The sequence below is a fragment of the Stegostoma tigrinum genome, chromosome 15, assembly GCF_030684315.1.
Source record: "Stegostoma tigrinum isolate sSteTig4 chromosome 15, sSteTig4.hap1, whole genome shotgun sequence".
Lineage (NCBI taxonomy): Eukaryota > Metazoa > Chordata > Chondrichthyes > Orectolobiformes > Stegostomatidae > Stegostoma > Stegostoma tigrinum.
The window spans coordinates 19,873,661-19,892,400 of NC_081368.1; the positions used below are offsets into that span (position 1 = coordinate 19,873,661).

Consider the following 18,740-nt stretch of genomic DNA (forward strand, 5'->3'; position numbering starts at 1 on the left):
AAGATAGGCCATAAATGCTGGCCTAGCCAACATCACCAACATCCTGTGAGTGAACAGAAGAATAGGTAGGGTGTGAAATCGGAAGCCAATTTGGTCACATAAGCTTCTGTCTATGAGAACCAAATTAAACTTATTGCCATATTTACCCAGTTCCTGAATTATAATTTTCTATTCCTACTTGGGAGGGATTTCTCTACCTTGGACTATCCTTTAAGATTAGAGAATTTTAACCACTACATAGCACTAATTTTTGCACCAACTAGCTATACTACCAGCATATGAATTTCACTTTAATGGTCAATGGCCAAAATATACTATGCTATAATATATAGCGTAGCTGTGACATATTTCATCCATGTACAGCAGCAATAAGATGTAAATGTCACTCAGTCAACAAGTAATTTTGTAGTTTAGGACCTTTGGATATAAATGATAGTGATAACTTAAAGTTCAAGGGGTAAAAAGCCAGGGGTAAAAATGACCATCTCCTCTTTATGTCTTTGTTCTACCCATGACACACTGTTTATACCAGAGCGTGAATGAGCAGTTTCTACAATAACATGTCCACGTGTGCCACATTTGGCCTCTTGGACAGTGAAATATAGATATAATCACTTACCCTTACCCACTGCCCTTTCACAGAATTACATTGCAATCATAGTACAGCAGCAGGAGGGCTTCAGCCCAACTCATCTACGTTAGTATTTACGCTCTATATCCCTACCTCATCTCAATAGATCTGCACAACTTTCTATTCCTTTCTCACTCATGTCCTTATTTAGCACGAGGAGTCAATGAATAAAAATCAGCAACAATAACACTGGTTCACTTTTCTCATTGCCTGTCCTGGGAGCAAAATACCTATATCTCCTTTGATAGATTTTAATTACTGGCTGGCCACAGGTAACAACGGAGCAGACATTGACACAATTTATGATAGAATTGTAGATATTGCAATATTAAATTCATTGGGTGGAATCGTAAGCACCAAAGAAGTGTGGGTTGAGTTCGGATGAGATGATTGTGAGCACCTCCCTACACAATTGCCCATACCCTAATCTTACTGTCATAAACTCAGTTGACACATGTGATGGTCAATAAATACGTATAAATGAAAGCGTGGATGGTTACTCGATTGGTTGGTTACTTCAGCACAGATAAGAGAGACATTTACTGACTCAGAATTAAAACAGAGTCAGGAGATAAATGACTGTAATGTTTCAGTCCACGAATAAATCAATTTCAAGTGAAGGCCGATTTTTATATTTCTTTCATCAATGGGTTATCAGAAGCACGTCTCCCACGAGCAGCACCGAGTGATGTAAATGCAACTGTAGCCTCACGTGGAGTGCTCTCTGCTCAGAGGGAAGCTGGGTGTGTTTAGGCTAATGTAGACAAGTGGAGAACTTGTCAAAAAAAAAGCTGTGAGCTCAACTCAAACTTGCAAAGTACATGGAGAAATCTGAACATTTGTATTCCCTGACCAAAACTCGAGAACCCCCATTTTCCCACTGCCTGTCAAGATTCAACCCAATGAGTCTCCATACAACGGGATATTTTTTCACAAATGTAACATGCAAACAAATTCCACAAGAAACATCATGCCTTCTGATACACAGTGAAACACTGCAGTAAAAATACTGAGGTACAAATTCCTTGCAATGATGCAGTTATCACTATTGTCAGAAAGAAAATTACCAAGTTTGTCACCAGGCCTGCCAGCACAACATCCTGTAAAATAGTAGTGAATAAGTAACAGTCTATTTTTTCTAAATTACCTGGATCTCCTCGAGGTCCCTTTTGTCCAGGATATCCTGGTGCCCCGACACCAATGCCTGGTGCACCGTATTCACCTTTTAACCCAGGAAAACCAGGAGGCCCTGGCACTGCCGCCAAAGCAGCACCTAAACAGAGCATCAGAAGATAAATATTCATTTGCTATCGGGACAATTTCTGGGAATATCCTCAAAGTGACCCTTGCATCACTGCCACATCAAAAGCTATTGGGTGGTGGAAACTCAAGGGAGCAGCCCTTGGAGAAATTGACAAACGTTACAGTGGAATTAAAGCAGAAAGAATTCCCTGCTCCATTTACAACCTATTCACGCTTTATTTATGGTCTCCTAAATAGAATCTGTAAAGCGTTTTGGACCGAATTTGCAACAGTAATGATGGTGTAATGTGGAAAATGTGCATGGATCCACTTTGGTTGGAGCAATGAGAAAGGAGTATATTATTTAAATGGACAAAGATTGCAGAACTTTGCAGTACAGAGGGATCTGGGTGCCCGGTACACGAATGAGAAATAAGAAGCTTGCAAAGAGACTGGGAAATAGATAACTGCTACTTCATGGTGTCTGTGTCGAACCTTGGAACTTCCTTCCTAACAGATTTGTGGGTGTCCCTAAGCTACAAGAATTGAAGTGGTTCAAAAAGGCAGATGGCCACCACCTTCTCCAGGGCAATTAGGGATAGGCCTAACTGGGGCTATCCATATTCTACAAAAAAAAAGATACAGCAAATGATTAGGGTGGCAAATGGAATATTGTTATTTATTACAATGGTAGGTTTTGCTGTACTTCTACAGGGCTTTGGTGAGGCCATATTGGAGTACTCCTCACAGTTTTGGTCTCCTCACTCAATAAAGCATATAAATGCAATAAAAGTAGTTCAGCATAGAAACAATATTCTAGTTCCTAGAATGAAGAGGTTATCTTAGAAGGAAAGATTTGACAAGTTAGACCTGTAGTTAATGGAGTTTAGAAATTCAAAGGTGATCTTATTGAAATACATAAGATCCTGAGGGGTGACAGTGTGACACTTTTGGAATGCTGCACACAATTCTAGTCTCCCTGCTGTAAGAAGGATGTTATGAAACATGAAAGGGTTTAGAAAAGATTTACGAGGACATTGCCAGGGTTGTACGGTTTCAGGTATACGGACAGGCTGAATAGGATGGAGCTGTTTTCCCTGGAGCACGGGAGGCTGAGGGGTGACCTTATAGAGATTTATAAAATCATGAGGATCATAGACAGGGTAAGTAGGCAAGGTCTTTTCCCCAGTATGGTGGAGTCCAAAACTAGAGGGCATAGATTTAAGGTGAGAGGGGAAAGATTTAAAAGCGACCTAAGGGCAATTTTTTCATGCAGAGAGTGGTGCATGTATGGAATGAGATGCCAGAGGAAGTAGTGGAGGCTGATGAAATTACAAGAGTTAAAAGGGATCTGAATGGGTATATTAATAGGAAAGATTTAGAAGGAAATGAGCCAAATGCTGGCAAATGGAACTAGATTAATGTAGGATATATGGACAAGTTGGGCCAACGGGTCTGTTTCCATGCTGTACAGCTCTATTACTCTATTACTCTATAATGCCCAATAATGTTGTGGAAACTGTATCAGTGATAATGGGAACTGCAGATGCTGGAGAATTCAAGATAATAAAATGTGAGGCTGGATGAACACAGCAGGCCCAGCAGCATCTCAGGAGCACAAAAGCTGATGTTTCGGGCCTAGACCCTTCGTCAGAGGAGGGTCTAGGCCCGAAACGTCAGCTTTTGTGCTCCTGAGATGCTGCTGGGCCTGCTGTGTTCATCCAGCCTCACATTTTATTATCTTAATGTTGTGGAAACATTGGTTTTCAACCTATGTGACAGAAGGTGAGAGTTAAATCAATGAAAATCTGTAATTAAAAGCTAGACTAATGGTAACCATGTAACCACTGCTGATAGTTGCAAAAGTGATCTGATTTACCAATGATTCTTAGGGGAAAAAAATATCTGGCCTCCTTAGCTGATCTCTGGCCTTCCTGTGACTCCAGACCCACTGCAACGTAATGGACCCTTAGCAATCCTCTGCACTATAAATGCTAGCCTAGCCAGTTATATCTTATGAATAAAGGAAAAAAATGCTATCATCTGGAACTTAATGAAGAGATGAGAGCTCCTATTCTTGCACTCTTGGTCTCACTGTCAAATCCCTTTAAAATCCTGGATCCGTTTTTCACAAAAGTGTAACTGGATCTTTAATGAGAGAGGAAGTGGGAACAGGATACTGAATTGAATGATTGGTTATGACGATATTAAATTGGGGTATTGGAGCAGCTTCAAAGGGCTGAATGGCCTACTCCTGCTCATATTTTCAATGTCTCCAGGTTTCATAATTATTAATGAACAGTCTTAGTGGCTGTGAAAGCTTAATTCTTATTTTAATCAACCAAGCTAGACATGCTATGGCACATTTCCAGGACAGATGGATCTTGCACTCAGGCCTTCTAAAGGTAGAATTTCCAATTTACTGAATGTAAAATTTTGCTAATGTTTTAAGAAACTTCACTTTAAAAAAACAGTATTGTATTTACAGTTTGCGATAACAAGGTGTAGAGCTGGATGAACACAGCAGGCCAAGCAGCATCAGAGGAGCAGCAAGGCAGACGTTTCAGACCTAGACCCTTCTTTTTCTGAAGGAGGGTCTTGGCCCGAAATGCCAACTTTCCTGCTCCTCTGACGCTGCTTGGCCTGCTGTGTTCATCCAGCTCTACACCTTGTTATCTCAGATTCTCCAGCATCTGCAGTTCCCACTATCTCTGTATTTACAGTTTATCTACTTTACACTTCAGTTCAATCCCATGCGTACGCACTAGTTATTTCATTCTCTGTCTGTAAAATTTAAAATCGGATGTAAAAGGGATCAGTGAGTTTTGCTTGTGAGAACAGTTTAATCTGATTGGTTGCTGAGTCTGCTTGTTGACTTCACTGCTGCTGATGTTTTTAACACAACATTAAACATGTCTTTGGGAAGGAGCAAGTTCACAGAGGTCTTTAGATTTTTGTGAATAGTTTTCATTGAGTGTCATTGCTTTGAGTCAGTCCATTAAATGAATTCACAGCGAACATTATACAATATGTTTAAAAAATTGCATTACTTTTCTTATGACTTCATATTCAGAAACCAAACAAAGGTGATGATTTTGACACTAATTGCCTGACTAAAATTGACTAAATTGACAATTAAAATCAGCCAATCATGTCTTGCTTCAGTCCAAAAGTAGCAGAAACTGGGCCATAACAAGACAAAATCTTTTCCTTTTCATAAATAAAAAACTTCTTATGGGACCAGGAAGAGTAGAAATGCACTCTCTATGCCTCAATAAGAAACTTTAGGTCAACGTGTGCTAGGATTCCTACTTCTGCTCCTAAATGATTAGATTCCCTACAGTATGGAAACAGGCCCTTTGGCCCAACAAGTCCACACCACCCCTTGCAGCATCCCACCCAGACCCATTCCCCAAAAGGCTCCACACCTGTATACACTATAGATAATTTAGCATGGCTGATCCACCTAGTCTGCACATCTTTGGCCTGTGGGAGGAAACCAAAGCACGTGAAGGAAACCCACACAGACATGGGGAGAATGTGCAAACTCATACAACCAGTAGCCTGAGGCTGGAAATGAACCTGGGCCCCTGGTGCTGTGAGGCTGCAGTGCTAACCACTGAGCCACCGTGCCATCCAGGTCTTATGGTCTTATAGGGATCAGGCAATATCTTAATCCCAAACAGAATTTAATGAAGCTCCTATTACTAAGTACCTGGTGTTCCTCTGGGTCCTTTAGGTCCAGGCAAACCATTCAAACCATCTAGTCCTGGAGAGCCTGGGAGTCCTGGTGGAACAAAACCAAATGTTATTATTGATACAGCGAACTAAATTAACGCCAAACCACTAATAGTTACTTAATGCTACACGACCAGATACCCTTTGCTCAAGCATCAATGAGCCCCAGTAAAGTGCCAGATGCACTATAATAGTATCAAAAACCTATTTGATTTGATTTATTAAAAATTGTCACATGTACCTAAGTACAGCACAGGCAAAACATACAAAGATCATTGAACAGAATGAAGAATACAAAGTTATGGCTGCAAAAAACGTGCACAAAAGCAAGATCAACATTAGATTTGAAATCTGAGTGGTCCATTCAGAAATCTAAAAACGGCAGAGAAAATGCTGGTCTTGAACGTGTTTAAGTTTTCTATCTTCTGCTCCAGTGGTAGAGGTTGGAAGAGATTATCACTGGGATGGGAGGGGTCTTTCATTATGTTGGCTGCCTTTCCGAGGCAGCGAGATGTGTAAATAGAGCCAATTCTGAAGAAGGGACCCGACCCGAAACGTCAAACTTTCCTGCTCCTCTGATGCTGCTTGGCCTGCTGTGTTCATCCAGCTTCACACCGTGTTATCTCCAGTGGATGGAAAGTTGGTTTGCACGATGGACTGGACTTTGTCAACAACTCTTGGTAGTTCCTGACAGTCCTGGGTAGAGCAGTTGCTGTACCGAGGATGATGCATCCAGTTAAGTAGGTTTTATCTCACAAAGAATATTGGGCGAAGGAAGGTTTGATGGAAATGAAGTCAAATTAAGGGATATTGGAAGAAAGTACGCCAGACATTTAAGATCCTTAAACTGACATCTGAGAAACTATATTATGGTTCAATGAATGACACCAAGGGATATGGAAGAAAATGCAGAAGGGAGAAATGAATGGAGCTGGTAGAAGTTTTGGAATGGGCTGTGACTGAGGTTGAAGTATCAGTAACATTAAGAGGGAGTTGGAAAGTTATCTGGTGGAAAATCTAATGTATTGAATGTTACATGTAGTTAAGTCACCAGGTGAAGTCTTCAATCTCCAAAAGCTTGTAATTTCAAACAAACCTGTTGGACTATAAACTGGTGTCGTGTGACTTCAGACTTTGTCCACGCCAGTCCAAAACTGGCACCTCAGTGGGTGCAAAATGAGAATGGTAAGGAGATGAGAGGCTGCATTCCCAGGCTCCTCATTCAATTTCCCTGTTGTTTCCCTTGATCACCTCCACAAAGAGATCCTTAAAGTGATTGTGTGTTGAGGTTTGTGCTTAGACTCCTGCAAGTTAGACAGTCTGTGGACATGTCACAGGACAACTACAATGTAGGAAATGTAGGTTATGCAGGGTAGTTTGACCTTAGAGTTGGATAATAGGTCAGCACAGCTTTATGGGCCAAAGGGCCTGTACTCTGCTGTACTGTTGTATGTTCTATGTTAACTTGATGGTGGGTAGTGATTTTTCGACTGCTTCTCAATGTCATGGACTCTCCTTGCCCCAGAATCAGCTGCAGGCAGCCATAGCGATGTACATTTCAGTCTATCCCCATCGTTATATCGAATATGTGCGCAAGGCAGACACACACCAGTAGCATGGAAAGATCTGCTTTAGATCCACGAGTGGGAAATCCCCTTAAGTTGCAGGTACAGCCTGTCTCTACAGCCTGTCAGAGACACAGCAGGGACCTGAAAGAGGAAAGGGTATCCTAACAGATCTGATAGGATGGAGAGAATCAGTATTATTACTCTTTGAAGAATACATAAACCAATCTCAAGCTTGGAGTGATCAGAATACAGTGCAGTCTTTGGGTTCACATCCATGAGAGGTGAATTGATGACCAATGCAGCGAGGAGAGTAATATGGAATGTGAAAAGAAGTTGACAATGCAATGATTTGTCTGCACCCTGACCCAGGATCTGGGTATGAGACTAACATAAATAGGATGACTTGTCTTTTTAATTGACTACAATCCTTCTGATATCAAAGTGTAAGAGTAAGATAGTTATGGTCGGCACCTTTCTGTCCTGGTTGATAAGGTCGACCTGGAGGTCCTGGGGGACCTGGATATCCTCGAGGTCCCTGATAACCTGAATTCCCAGATGGCCCTTGCAGCCCTGGAGCACCTACGCACAGAAGAAACAGATTGGTGAGATGATTACAAAATAATATTTTTTGAAACGTCCTTATCGCTGTGGCTTTGATGAAGCTGAGAAACATTGCACCTTGGGAAACCTCGTGATCACGCAGATCAGTTTATACTCACTGAAGCAATCCTACTGAGCAGGCACAGAACAAACATCAGAACAGTACCACAGCCAATGACATGCCCATTTGAAATTGTACATGTCTGTGACATCTGAACAATAGGTCATGAGCTTGATTTCCTTCAGTCTTCAGCTATTCTGCACAAAGAAGGCGCCTTTCATCAAACAATGTTAGGAGAGGAGAAAATAAGTCGATATATGACATCAGATGGAGATAGTAAGGGGAACAGGATAAGACTGATAGATTCTGTCGAAGAAATGATGCTGATCTGTTGAGGTGAATGATCTCCTCTATGCCACACTTCCATGGTCAAACAATATTTTATAAGATTCTCACCTTGGCCAGCCAGTCGACCTCTTTCACCTGGTAATCCTTTAAGTCCAGGAGGCCCAGGGCTACCCGAGAGACCAGGATCACCACGCAAACCAGTCTGCCCTCTTTCACCTGAAATTTTAGAAAGGAACAGCAAGATTAAGCATCTAAAATATAAGAATAACTTCCAATGATTGGGAGGAACAACTTGATGCTATGAACAGAAGTCAGGATTAACGTGCTGTCTTGGATTAGTTTTTATCAGCTAAGGGGAGTCAGGAAGTATTTTCAAGATTTCTCTCCTCCAATTGGCCTGGTCTTTTTAAAACTTTGCACTCTATCTCTTCCAGTGGATTTCATGTCTCTGGGTGAGGAGGGAATATTTTTTGCATGAATGAAGTAACGTTATACACAGCGACCAGTATTTTCCTGCCCAACAATTTTTGTACGCTCCAGAGAACAGTTGAGAAAAGTTGTAAATAATGCTAACAACCTCTGGGCATTATCTGCTCTTAACTGAGAATCAGAAAAAGAAGCAAGACTGAGCATTGGGAGCATTTCAGAATTCAGCAAACAAGGATAAATGTTTTGATCAAGAGAGACAAAATAGAGTACGAGAGTAAAACTGCAGCAAACACAGAAACTCGTCATAAAAGCTTTTATAAAGATGCAAAGAGAAGATTGAGGCAAATGTAGATCTCTTACAGTCAGAAGCTGGGGAAATTATAATGGGGAATAGAGAAATGGCAGAAGAATTGAACACATACTTTGTTTCTGTCTTCCTAAAAGAGGACATGTATAACCTCCCAGAAATGTTAGGGGACCAAGGATTTAGTAAAAGGGTGGAAGTGAAGGAAATCAATATTAGAAGGGAAATGGTGTTGGGAAATTGATGCAACTAAAGACCAACATATCACCAGGGCCTGACAATCTACAGAGTACTTCAGGAAGTAGCCCTGGAAATATTGGATGCATTGGTGGCTATCTTCCAATGTTCTACAGACTCTGGAGCAGTTCCTGCAGGTTGTAGTGTGGAAAATGTAATCAGACTACTTAAGAAGGTAGAGAAAAAACAGATAATTACAGATCAGTTAGCCTAACATCAGTACTCGAAAAAATACTATCGAGTCTGTTATAAAAGGTGCAATGACAGAACACTTGAAAGCATTAATGGGATTGGACAAAACCAGCATGGGTTTATGAAAGGCAAATCACGCTTAACAAATCTACTGGAGATTTTTTTTGAGGATATGACTAGAATAGATGAGAGAGAACCAGCAGATGTGATGCATTTGATTTTCAGAAGGCTTTTGCTAACGTCCCTCAACAAAATTAGGAACTAAATGTAAGCAGAAAGGATAAGGGGTAATATATTGGTATGGACTGAGAGTGGGAACAAATTGTCATTTTCCCAGGTGGCGGGAAGTGACCAGTTGGGTCTGAAACAATCAGTGCTTGGGCCCCAGCTATTTACAATTTATAGATATGACTTGGATGAGGAAACCATATGCAACATTTCCAAGTTTGCTGACAACACAAGATTGGTAGGTCTGGTGAGCTGTGAGGAGTATGTAGCAAAGAGCCTTCAAACTGATTTAGACAAGTTGAGTGAGCAAACAAACACAAGGTATATGCAATACAATGTGTTTAAATGTGAAGTTATGACTTTGGTGTGAAAAACAAAAAGAAAGTATTATTTAAATGGCGATATACTTGGAAATGTAGTTATACAAAGGAATCTGGATGTCCTTGTACATCAGTCACTGAAAGTAAACAGGCAAATGTAGCAAGCATTTAGGAGATCAAATGGTACAATAGTACCTCTTGCTGAGTGGCTGCTCAGTAAGGTGAGGGCCCATGGTGTTCGAGGTAAGCTACTGGCTTGGATTGAGGATTGGCTGTCTGACGGAAGGCAGAGAGTTGGGATAAAAGGCACTTTGTCGGAATAGCAACCGGTGACGAGTGGTGTCCCGCAGGGTTCAGTGTTGGGGCCGCAGCTGTTCACTTTATATATTAATGATCTGGATGAAGGGACTGGGGGCATTCTGGTGAAGTTTGCCGATGATACGAAGTTAGGTGGTCAGGCAGGTAGTACTGAGGAGGTGGGGAGGCTGCAGAAAGATTGAGACAGTTTAGGAGAGTGGTCCAGGAAATGGCTGATGGAATTCAACATGAGCAAGTGCGAGGTCTTGCACATTGGAAAAAAGAATACAAGCATGGACTATTTTCTAAACGATGAGAAAATTCATAAAGCCGAAGTACAAAGGGATCTGGGAGTGTTGGTCCAGGATTCTCTAAAGGTTAATTTGCAGGTAGAGTCCGTGATTAAGAAAGCGAATGCAATGTTGTCACTTATTTCAAGGGAGTTGGAATATAAAAGCAGTGATGTGCTTCTGATACTTTATAAAGCTGTAATTCGGCCCCATTTAGAACACTGTGTCCAATTTTGGGCTTCACACTTCAGGAAGAACATACTGGCCCTGGAGCGTGTCCAGCGGAGATTCACACGGATGATCCCTAAAAAGGTAGGCCTAATATATGATGAACGGCTGAGGATCCTGGGATTGTACTCATTAGAGTTTAGAAGGTTGAGGGGAGATCTGATAGAAACGTACAAGATAATGCACGGCTTAGAAAGGGTGGACGCTGGGGGGTTGTTTCTGTTAGACGGGGAGACTAGGACCCATGGGCACAGCCTTAGAATTAGAGGGGGTAAATTTAGAATGGAAATGAGGAGACATTTCTTCAGCCAGAGAGTGGTGGGCCTGTGGAATTCATTGCCACGGAGCGCAGTGGAGGCCGGGACATTAAACGTCTTTAAGGCAGAGATTATAATTTCTTGATCTCACAAGGAATTAAGGGCTACGGGGAGAGTGCAGGTAAGTGGAGTTGAAATGCCCATCAGCCATGATTAAATGGCAGAGTGGACTTGATGGGCCAAATGTCCTTACTTCCAATCCTATGTCTGATGGTCTTATGGTCTTATGCTGTTGACTCCCCAAAGCCTGTCCACCATCAACAAGGCACAAGTCAGGAGTGTGATGGAATACTGCCCACTTGCCTGGATGAATGCAACACAAGAGCTTGACACCATCCAGGACAAAGCAGCCCATTTGATTGGCACTACATCCACAAGCATCCACTCCCTCAACCACTGTAGTAGTAGCAGTGTATATGATCTACAAGATGCACTGCAAAAATTCACCAAAGATCTACAGACAGAATCTTCCAAACTCATGACCACTCCATCCAGAAGGATTGTGGCAGCAGATATATGGGAATACCACCACTTTCAAGCATCCCCCTGCGAAGCCACCCACCATCCTGACATGGAAATATATCGCTGTTCCTTCTCTGTCACTGGGTCAAAGTCTTGGAATTCCCTCCCTAATGGCATTGTGGGTCAACCAACAGCAGGTGGCCTGCAGTGGTTCAAGAAAGCAGCTCACCATCACCTTCTTGAGGGGAATTGGGGATGAGCAAGAAATGCTGGCCATCCAGTTACGCCCACTTCCCACAAATGATCAAATAAAAAGGCCTTCACCTCAAGAGGATTTCAATTCAGAAGTCGGGATGTGTTATTATAGTTGTACAGGGCTTTGATGAGACCACACCTAGAGTATTAAGGCAGCTTTGATCTCTCTACCTAAGAGAGGCCATTCTTGACATAGAGGAAATGCAGCTGAGGTTCACTAAGTTGATATCAGGGATGACAAGACTATGACATCCTGACTAATATTCATCCCCCAACCATGTAAACAGATTATCTGGTCATTATCACGCTGTTATCTGTGAGAACTTGCTGTGCACACATGGACTGCTGGGTTTTCTGCTGGTGACAAATCCCACCAGCCTACTGCTACCCAAAGTCCCACTCCCATTATCCAGTCAGGTCACTGATGTCAAAAGGCTTGATAGGCTCCACCTTCAGCAGAGTAGCAACAGGGACACTGAATGCAAGATAATGTGCATCTCATGTGAGAAAAACACCAGTTACCTCACCTGGATACCCTGGTTGCCCACGTTCTCCTTTTCTTCCTACTAGGCCTGGCACAGCTAGTCGATCACCAGGTTCACCTGTATCAGCAAAAGACAATCTTCCGTGAGGTGTATATAATAATGAACCCTCATATTTTAATAGAGGAATTTCACCAATATGATAAACACTGGGATTGCATAGACTTTATTGCAAGCTTTTAGATTCAAAACATTTGCACTGAAGTCTACAGCAAACAGTCTAACATCATACAAGATGCTCCACTGCTGCAAGACTTGAGCCACTGAAGGAAACAAGAAATGAATCAGTGATGTAATAATTCCACCAGAAGTTATTCTTACCATCTCAACCACTGTAAGAAAGAATTTAGAAAGGCTCAAAAGGTTTGTGATTACTTCAAAGATATAATGCAATAGGGTCATAGAGCTGTAAAGCATTGTAACTGACCCTTTAGTCCAACTCATCCATGCCGACCAGATATCCTAAATTAATATGATTGGACTGTCAAAACTGCAACACATACTTAATAAACCTCAACCATAACTGAAGTTAAAAACATAATGCCATTCTACTGATATTAATCTCACCCTGTTGTGGTCATCATAGAATCATAAAAGTTAACAACACAGGAGTCAATTCAGTTCAAAGTGCCTGTGCTGGTTCTTTAAAAGAACAGTAATGTTTATTCTCACAAATCCTTGCATCTTGCCTACTGCCCAATGAAATCTTCGCCCTCGAATATATTTCCAACTCCTTTTAAAATTGATTAAGCAATCTGCTTCCAACACGTTTTCAGGTTGAGGTCTCCAAGTCTCAACAATTCTTCCAGTGAAACCAATGTCCTCACCTTTCACTTGGGTTTTTGCCAATGCCATTACATAAATGAGCTTTGAGTCTGGACCTACCTGTGAAAAAGAATAGACTTTTTATCTCCCAGCCATCTCATATGGAGGTATTCCAACAGGGAACCTGCTGTCATGGCATGTTTTACTACAATGTTCTATAACTAATGATGGGGCTTATACTTTGTGAAATCTTCAATTATGTCGCAGGTAACTGGTCATTTGCCTCGGTGAGCCCTGATTTTGCTCCAGGGTTGGGAGCACAGAGAGAGATGAAATCCTACCCTTTAAAAATGCCTCACAGACAAAAGTACAAATTGCTAGAAAAACCCAACAGGTCTGGCTGCATCTGTGGACAGAAAACAGAATTTACATTTTGGGTGCTGTGACCATTCTTCAGAACTAATGGTAGCTGCAGAAAGATTGGTATATATGCTGGAGATGGGCTGGGGAGAAGGGTGGAGATAAAGCCCAGAAAGAGAGAACAGTAGTTGGGCAGACAAAGGAATGGGTGACGTTCAGCCAGGTAGAATGAATAGCCGTGTATAGGGACTATTAGTAGCTGACAATGGGTTGGCTTTGGTAACTGACTATGTGCTGACAAGGTCTAGGGTGTGGGAGTTGAGCAAGGACATGAGAGAAAGTGCTCAAGCCCTAGAATTATTGAACTCTGCATTGAGTCCTGAAAGCTGCAGGGTTCCCAAGCAGAAAATGAGATGCTGTTCTTCCAGCTTGTTTTGCTCAAGCACTGCAGCAAACCTGAGACAGAGACGTTGAGCCAGGAAAGGAGGTGGGGTGCTGAAATAGCAGGCAACTGGAAGATCAGGGTCCTTTTTGCGGGCAGAACGTGGTGTCCCACAAAGTATTCACCTAGTCTGCCTTTTGTCTCTCAATGGAGATCCGATAGTGAACAGAGAATACAAATCCAGGTAACTCACTGCTTCACCTGGAAGGTGTGACTGGGGCCTTGGGCAGTGGAAAAGGAGGAAGTAAGTGAACAGGTGTTTCACCTTCTGCGATTGCAGGGGAATGTGCCATGAGGCTGTGGGATCGTGTTGAGTGTGAAGGAGAACTGGCCAGGGTGTCCTGGAGGAAACGATCCCTGCAGAAGGCTGACATGGGAAGTGTAACTGGTGGTGGCATCCCACTGGAAGTGATGGATGTTGATCCTTTGGATGTGGGTGCTGGTGGAGATGGTAGGTGAGGACAAAGGGTGCACTATCAGTATTGTAGAAGGGAAGAAACGGGTGTTGGCCAAACTGTGGGAGATGGGTGGGACACGGCTGGGGCCCTGTCAGCTGTTGTGGTGGGGAATCCTCAATTGAGGAGGAAGGTGGGCATTTGGAAGGCACCTTGTCGAAGTTGGCACCATCAGAACAGATGAGCCACAGGCAGAGAATCTGGGAGAATGGAATGGAGTCTTTACAGGAAGAGAAGTTTAAGGATGTATAATCCGGGTAACTGTGGGAGTCAGTGAATTTGTACTTGACATTGGTGGCCAGCCCATCCCGGAATGGAACAGAGATGTCAAGGGAGGGAAGGGAGGCATCAGAGATGGACCGAGTGAAGGTGAAAGCAGGGTGGAAATTGGAAACAAAATTGATAAATTTTTACACATTTGGATAAGGGAAGGAAGCAGCACTGATGATATCATCGATGTAGTGGACAAAGAGTTGTGGGTGGGGGCCAGAGCAGGACTGGAACATAGAATGTTCCACCCCCATGCAGGTACATGTGGCCACACCTTTCACCTGAAGTATGTGAGAGGAGTTCAAAGAAACATTGTTCACAGTGAGGGTAAGCTCAGCCAGGCAGAAGAGGGTGGTGGGGGATGGGGACAGTTCAGGCCTTTTTTCCAGAAAGAGGCAGAGAACTCTGAGACTATCTGATAGGGGATGAATGTTAAAGGGATTGCACATCTGTGGTGAAAAGGCAGCAGGAGGCCACAAGCTGGAAATTCTGAAGTAAAGTGACATAAAGTGTCAGAGGAATTGTAGATGTACATGGAAAAGAACTGGACAAGGGGAGAACAAGAAGTAGAAAGAGATGAGTTCTGTGGGGCACGAGTAGGCAGAAACAATGGGTAGGGCCAGGTAAATCTGTTTGTGGATTTTGGGAAGGAGGTAAAAACGGGCTGTGCTGGGTTGGGGGTCAATGAACTTGGAGGTAGTTGGGGACAGGGTGGAGTGAAGAGATTACTAATTGAAATGAGATTAGTGATCATTGTGGACATAATAGCCTGATGTTCAACAGAACAGTCATGGTCTGAGAGAGAAAGGAAGGAAGAGCCCAAACACTGATGCTCAATCTCTGCAATGTAGAGGTCAGTATGCCAAATAACAACAGTACCACCCATGTTAGCAGGTTTAGTTATAAAGTCAGGGTTGGCTCTGACAGCAGTCAATTCAGAGAGAGGTAGGTACGAATGGAAAGGAGGGGAATTGGGGTGTTGGTGCAGAGAAATTAAGGTGACTGTCCACATGAAAATGGTTGTCTATTGGATATTGGACTAAAGGAAATGCATACAATGTTTTAAAGTTTAGTGGGAAGCCTTTAAAAAGCATTAGAGGACCACAAAGAAAAAACAGCAAGTAAGTGAGGAAAAGTTGGAATATGAGAGCTCTGTAGCGAGTAACATAAAAAGGGATTGCAAGAGCTTTTTTCTGGATCTATAAAAGGTAAGACAAAGGCAACAATGGACACTGGACCACTGGAAAATGAGGCTAAACAAGTAATAATAGCAAACAAAGAAATTGTGGAGGAACTGAATAGGTAGTTTGCATCACAGTAGGAGACATCAGCAGCATACCAGAACTTCATGAGATTTGGGGTCAGAGGTGAATGCTATGGCCATCGCTAAGGGGAAGGTGCTGGGAAGCTGAAAGTTCACAAGGTCGATAAATCTCCCAGGCTAAATAAACTATACCCCAGAGTTCTGAAGGTGATAGCTGAGGACACTGTAGAGGCATTTGTGCCGATCTTTTAGGAATGGTCTGGAAAATAGCTAATGTTTCCCCTGTTTCAGAAGGGAGGGACAGAGGCAGAGGACTGAAAACTATCAGCCGATTAGCCCGACCTCAGTCGTTGGCAAGATTTTAAGAGTCAATTAATAAGGATGAGATTGTGGAGTGCTTGGAAGTGCACATTAAAATAGGGCTGAATCAGTGTGTCGTCATCAAGGGGAGGGCATGCTTTTCAGATTTGTTAGAACTCTTTGAGCAGTATTTAAGGCAGAGACAGACAGTTTCTTGATTATTAAGGGGATCAAGATTATAGGGAGAGGGCAGGAGAATGGGGTTCAGAAACATATTAGCCAGGGTTGAATGTTGGAACAGACTGATGGGCTGAATAGCCTTATTCTGATCTGTAACTCCTGGTTTCGTTCATAATTACTATATTCACATTCCTTCAACTTGCACGAGGCCTTCAACTCATTTAATTCAAATGCACAATCATTTATAAGAATTAGCAGTTTCTTATCGTCTGATTTCAAAGCATGTGAAAATACTTGTAATTAGCAAACTGTGAAATAGCTGGGACCCTACTGTGAGAATGGATGGTTGTGAATCAGTCCTGTAGCAGTAATCCAAAAATGGAGACCTCAGGAATTTGTGAACAGTCACAGTGCAGCAGCAAGCAACCTTTCCATTTTAACCCTCCCAGATGTGATTTTATAAATGGGTTTTTTAAATGCATTGGCAGTTTCCTTTGCTAGGTGATTTTGACAGTTTCCTCCTGATCCTTTTGACAGGTTCCATGTGACAGTTTTATTTTATATGTTATTTGGCAATTGAATTGGCAGTTGCAATGAGTTTGACAGTAACATGTTTATTCAATTTTAATGTGCATTTATGTCTTTGTTTAACAGGTCCAAAAGCCACCTTATCTCCTCAAGTCTTCCCCAAAGAGCACCCAACCTCTACAAAAAGTATCCTGGCACCAAATAGAAAGGAGTACTTTATCTCTCAAAAGAGGTACCCTGACTATCTAAATAAACCCACCATGTTCAGATCCTCTCTTTTCAGATTTCATCAGCATACTTTGGACTTCACACTCTAAAGCTACCAAAAGCCTACTTCAGTGGAGACAACTGATGATTTACATGGTCTGTTACTACTGTAAAACATACAGGTGTGAAACATTCCCTGCTCCCATTCTTTCCCTGATGAAAATGGGAGATAATGTGTTCAGGAGCAGAATTTTGCATTTTGGACATCTCTGCTACTTTTGCCACCAGACAAAGTTGGCACCTTTGTGTTACGGCAGTATCCTGGATGTTGCACACACCTTCCAGATCTCTGTATTCCAAGGTATCATTGTATTGAGTTATTCGGATCCTCTGCCTCATCTGTCATTCCCAGGTTTCATTGGAAGGTCACATTCTTGCCGAAACTGACAAACTGCACACTTGTGCATAACCAGCTACTTAGAGTTGTAAGTAAGAGGCAGAGTCACGGAACTCCTATACACAGGATGTCAGATGCAGTGTGTGGCTTGGCAGTTGATCAAGTGTACCTGCTGTGGCTGTAATGAGGTTAGTCAGGCGGACCTCACAGAATATCTGTCCCCTGTTGAGGGCTGTTAACCTGATTCAGTCAGGGAGTGTCAGAAGTTCTGCTCACTCTGAGAGCTACTCTGAGGGAGCTGGATCAATGTCAAGGATTTTCCATATCTAAATAAAGGGTGACTTGGTGGTGGCATACCAGCCTCTGTGGAATTATTTCACCTGCCCTCCCAAATATACCACTATAAGACCATAAGATGTAGGAATAGGCTTCCACTCATTCAGTCTGTTCTGCCATTCAATGAGATAATTGCTGATCTAATAATCAACAATTCTACTTTGCCTTTTCCCTCACAATCTTTGGTTCCTTTACTGATTAAAAATCTATCCCAGCCATGAGTATGTTTAATGTCCTAGTCTTGATATCCTTTTGAGGTAATGATTCACTACACTCAGAGAAGAAATTCCTCCTCATCTCTCACACAGTTCTGAGGAAGGGTCACCGGACCCGAAACGTCCACTCTGATTTTCTCTGATGCTGCCAGACCTGCTGAGCTTTTCCAGCGACTTCTGTTTTTATTCCTCTTTATCTCTGTCCCATCATCTTGAAAACCTCTATTAGGTTACCTCTTCACCTTCTCTGTTTCAAGGAGAACATTGTTAACATTTCAAGTTCATCTATTGTAACATTCTGGTGAAGGTCCTCTTTGACTTTCTAGGGCCATTCTGCAGTGTGGTACCCGGACTGATCCAAAGTACTCCAACTGGGGCTGAACAAATGATTTATACAATTGCGGCATATTTTATTTCTTTTACGATTCTATTTGTCTCTATAAACCTACAGTAATTTAGATGTTTTAAAACCACTTTGCTGAACAATATTGCAGTCAACTGATGTTCCTCCAACTCCTTCAAAATAAACAGAGACGCAGTTTCCTCCCATGTTGTTAAATTTGTGACCTCATAGAATGGTGAGTCACAGGTTTGATTCTATTTACCACTGAATTGCCAATCCCACGGATCAGTGGAACACAAGTAACTCACAGAGGCTGGTATTACCAAGCGCTGTTTGATTTGTTTCTTAAATTGAGAGTTGAGCAAAACAAATGTACATTTGAAATTTGTTATATCAATTATAGCAAAAATTCCAGTAAGGAGTCAAATGTTTAATTCATGGAAGTAGCA

General features: G+C 42.2%; 1 protein-coding gene across 4 annotated transcripts in view; it reads right to left on the reverse strand.

Annotated features, from left to right (window-relative positions):
- Window positions 1-18,740, reverse strand: part of col4a6 (collagen, type IV, alpha 6) — a 393,865-nt gene that overhangs the window by 30,393 nt on the left and 344,732 nt on the right. For all 4 annotated transcript variants that reach the window (XM_059651363.1, XM_048544120.2, XM_059651362.1 and 1 more), the window contains 5 exons: window positions 12,215-12,289; window positions 8,237-8,344; window positions 7,651-7,758; window positions 5,589-5,660; window positions 1,779-1,904 (listed from right to left, as the gene is read on the reverse strand). In XM_059651363.1, coding sequence (XP_059507346.1) covers window positions 1,779-1,904; window positions 5,589-5,660; window positions 7,651-7,758; window positions 8,237-8,344; window positions 12,215-12,289 — 489 coding nt within the window. The remainder of the gene's footprint in view (window positions 1-1,778; window positions 1,905-5,588; window positions 5,661-7,650; window positions 7,759-8,236; window positions 8,345-12,214; window positions 12,290-18,740) is intronic.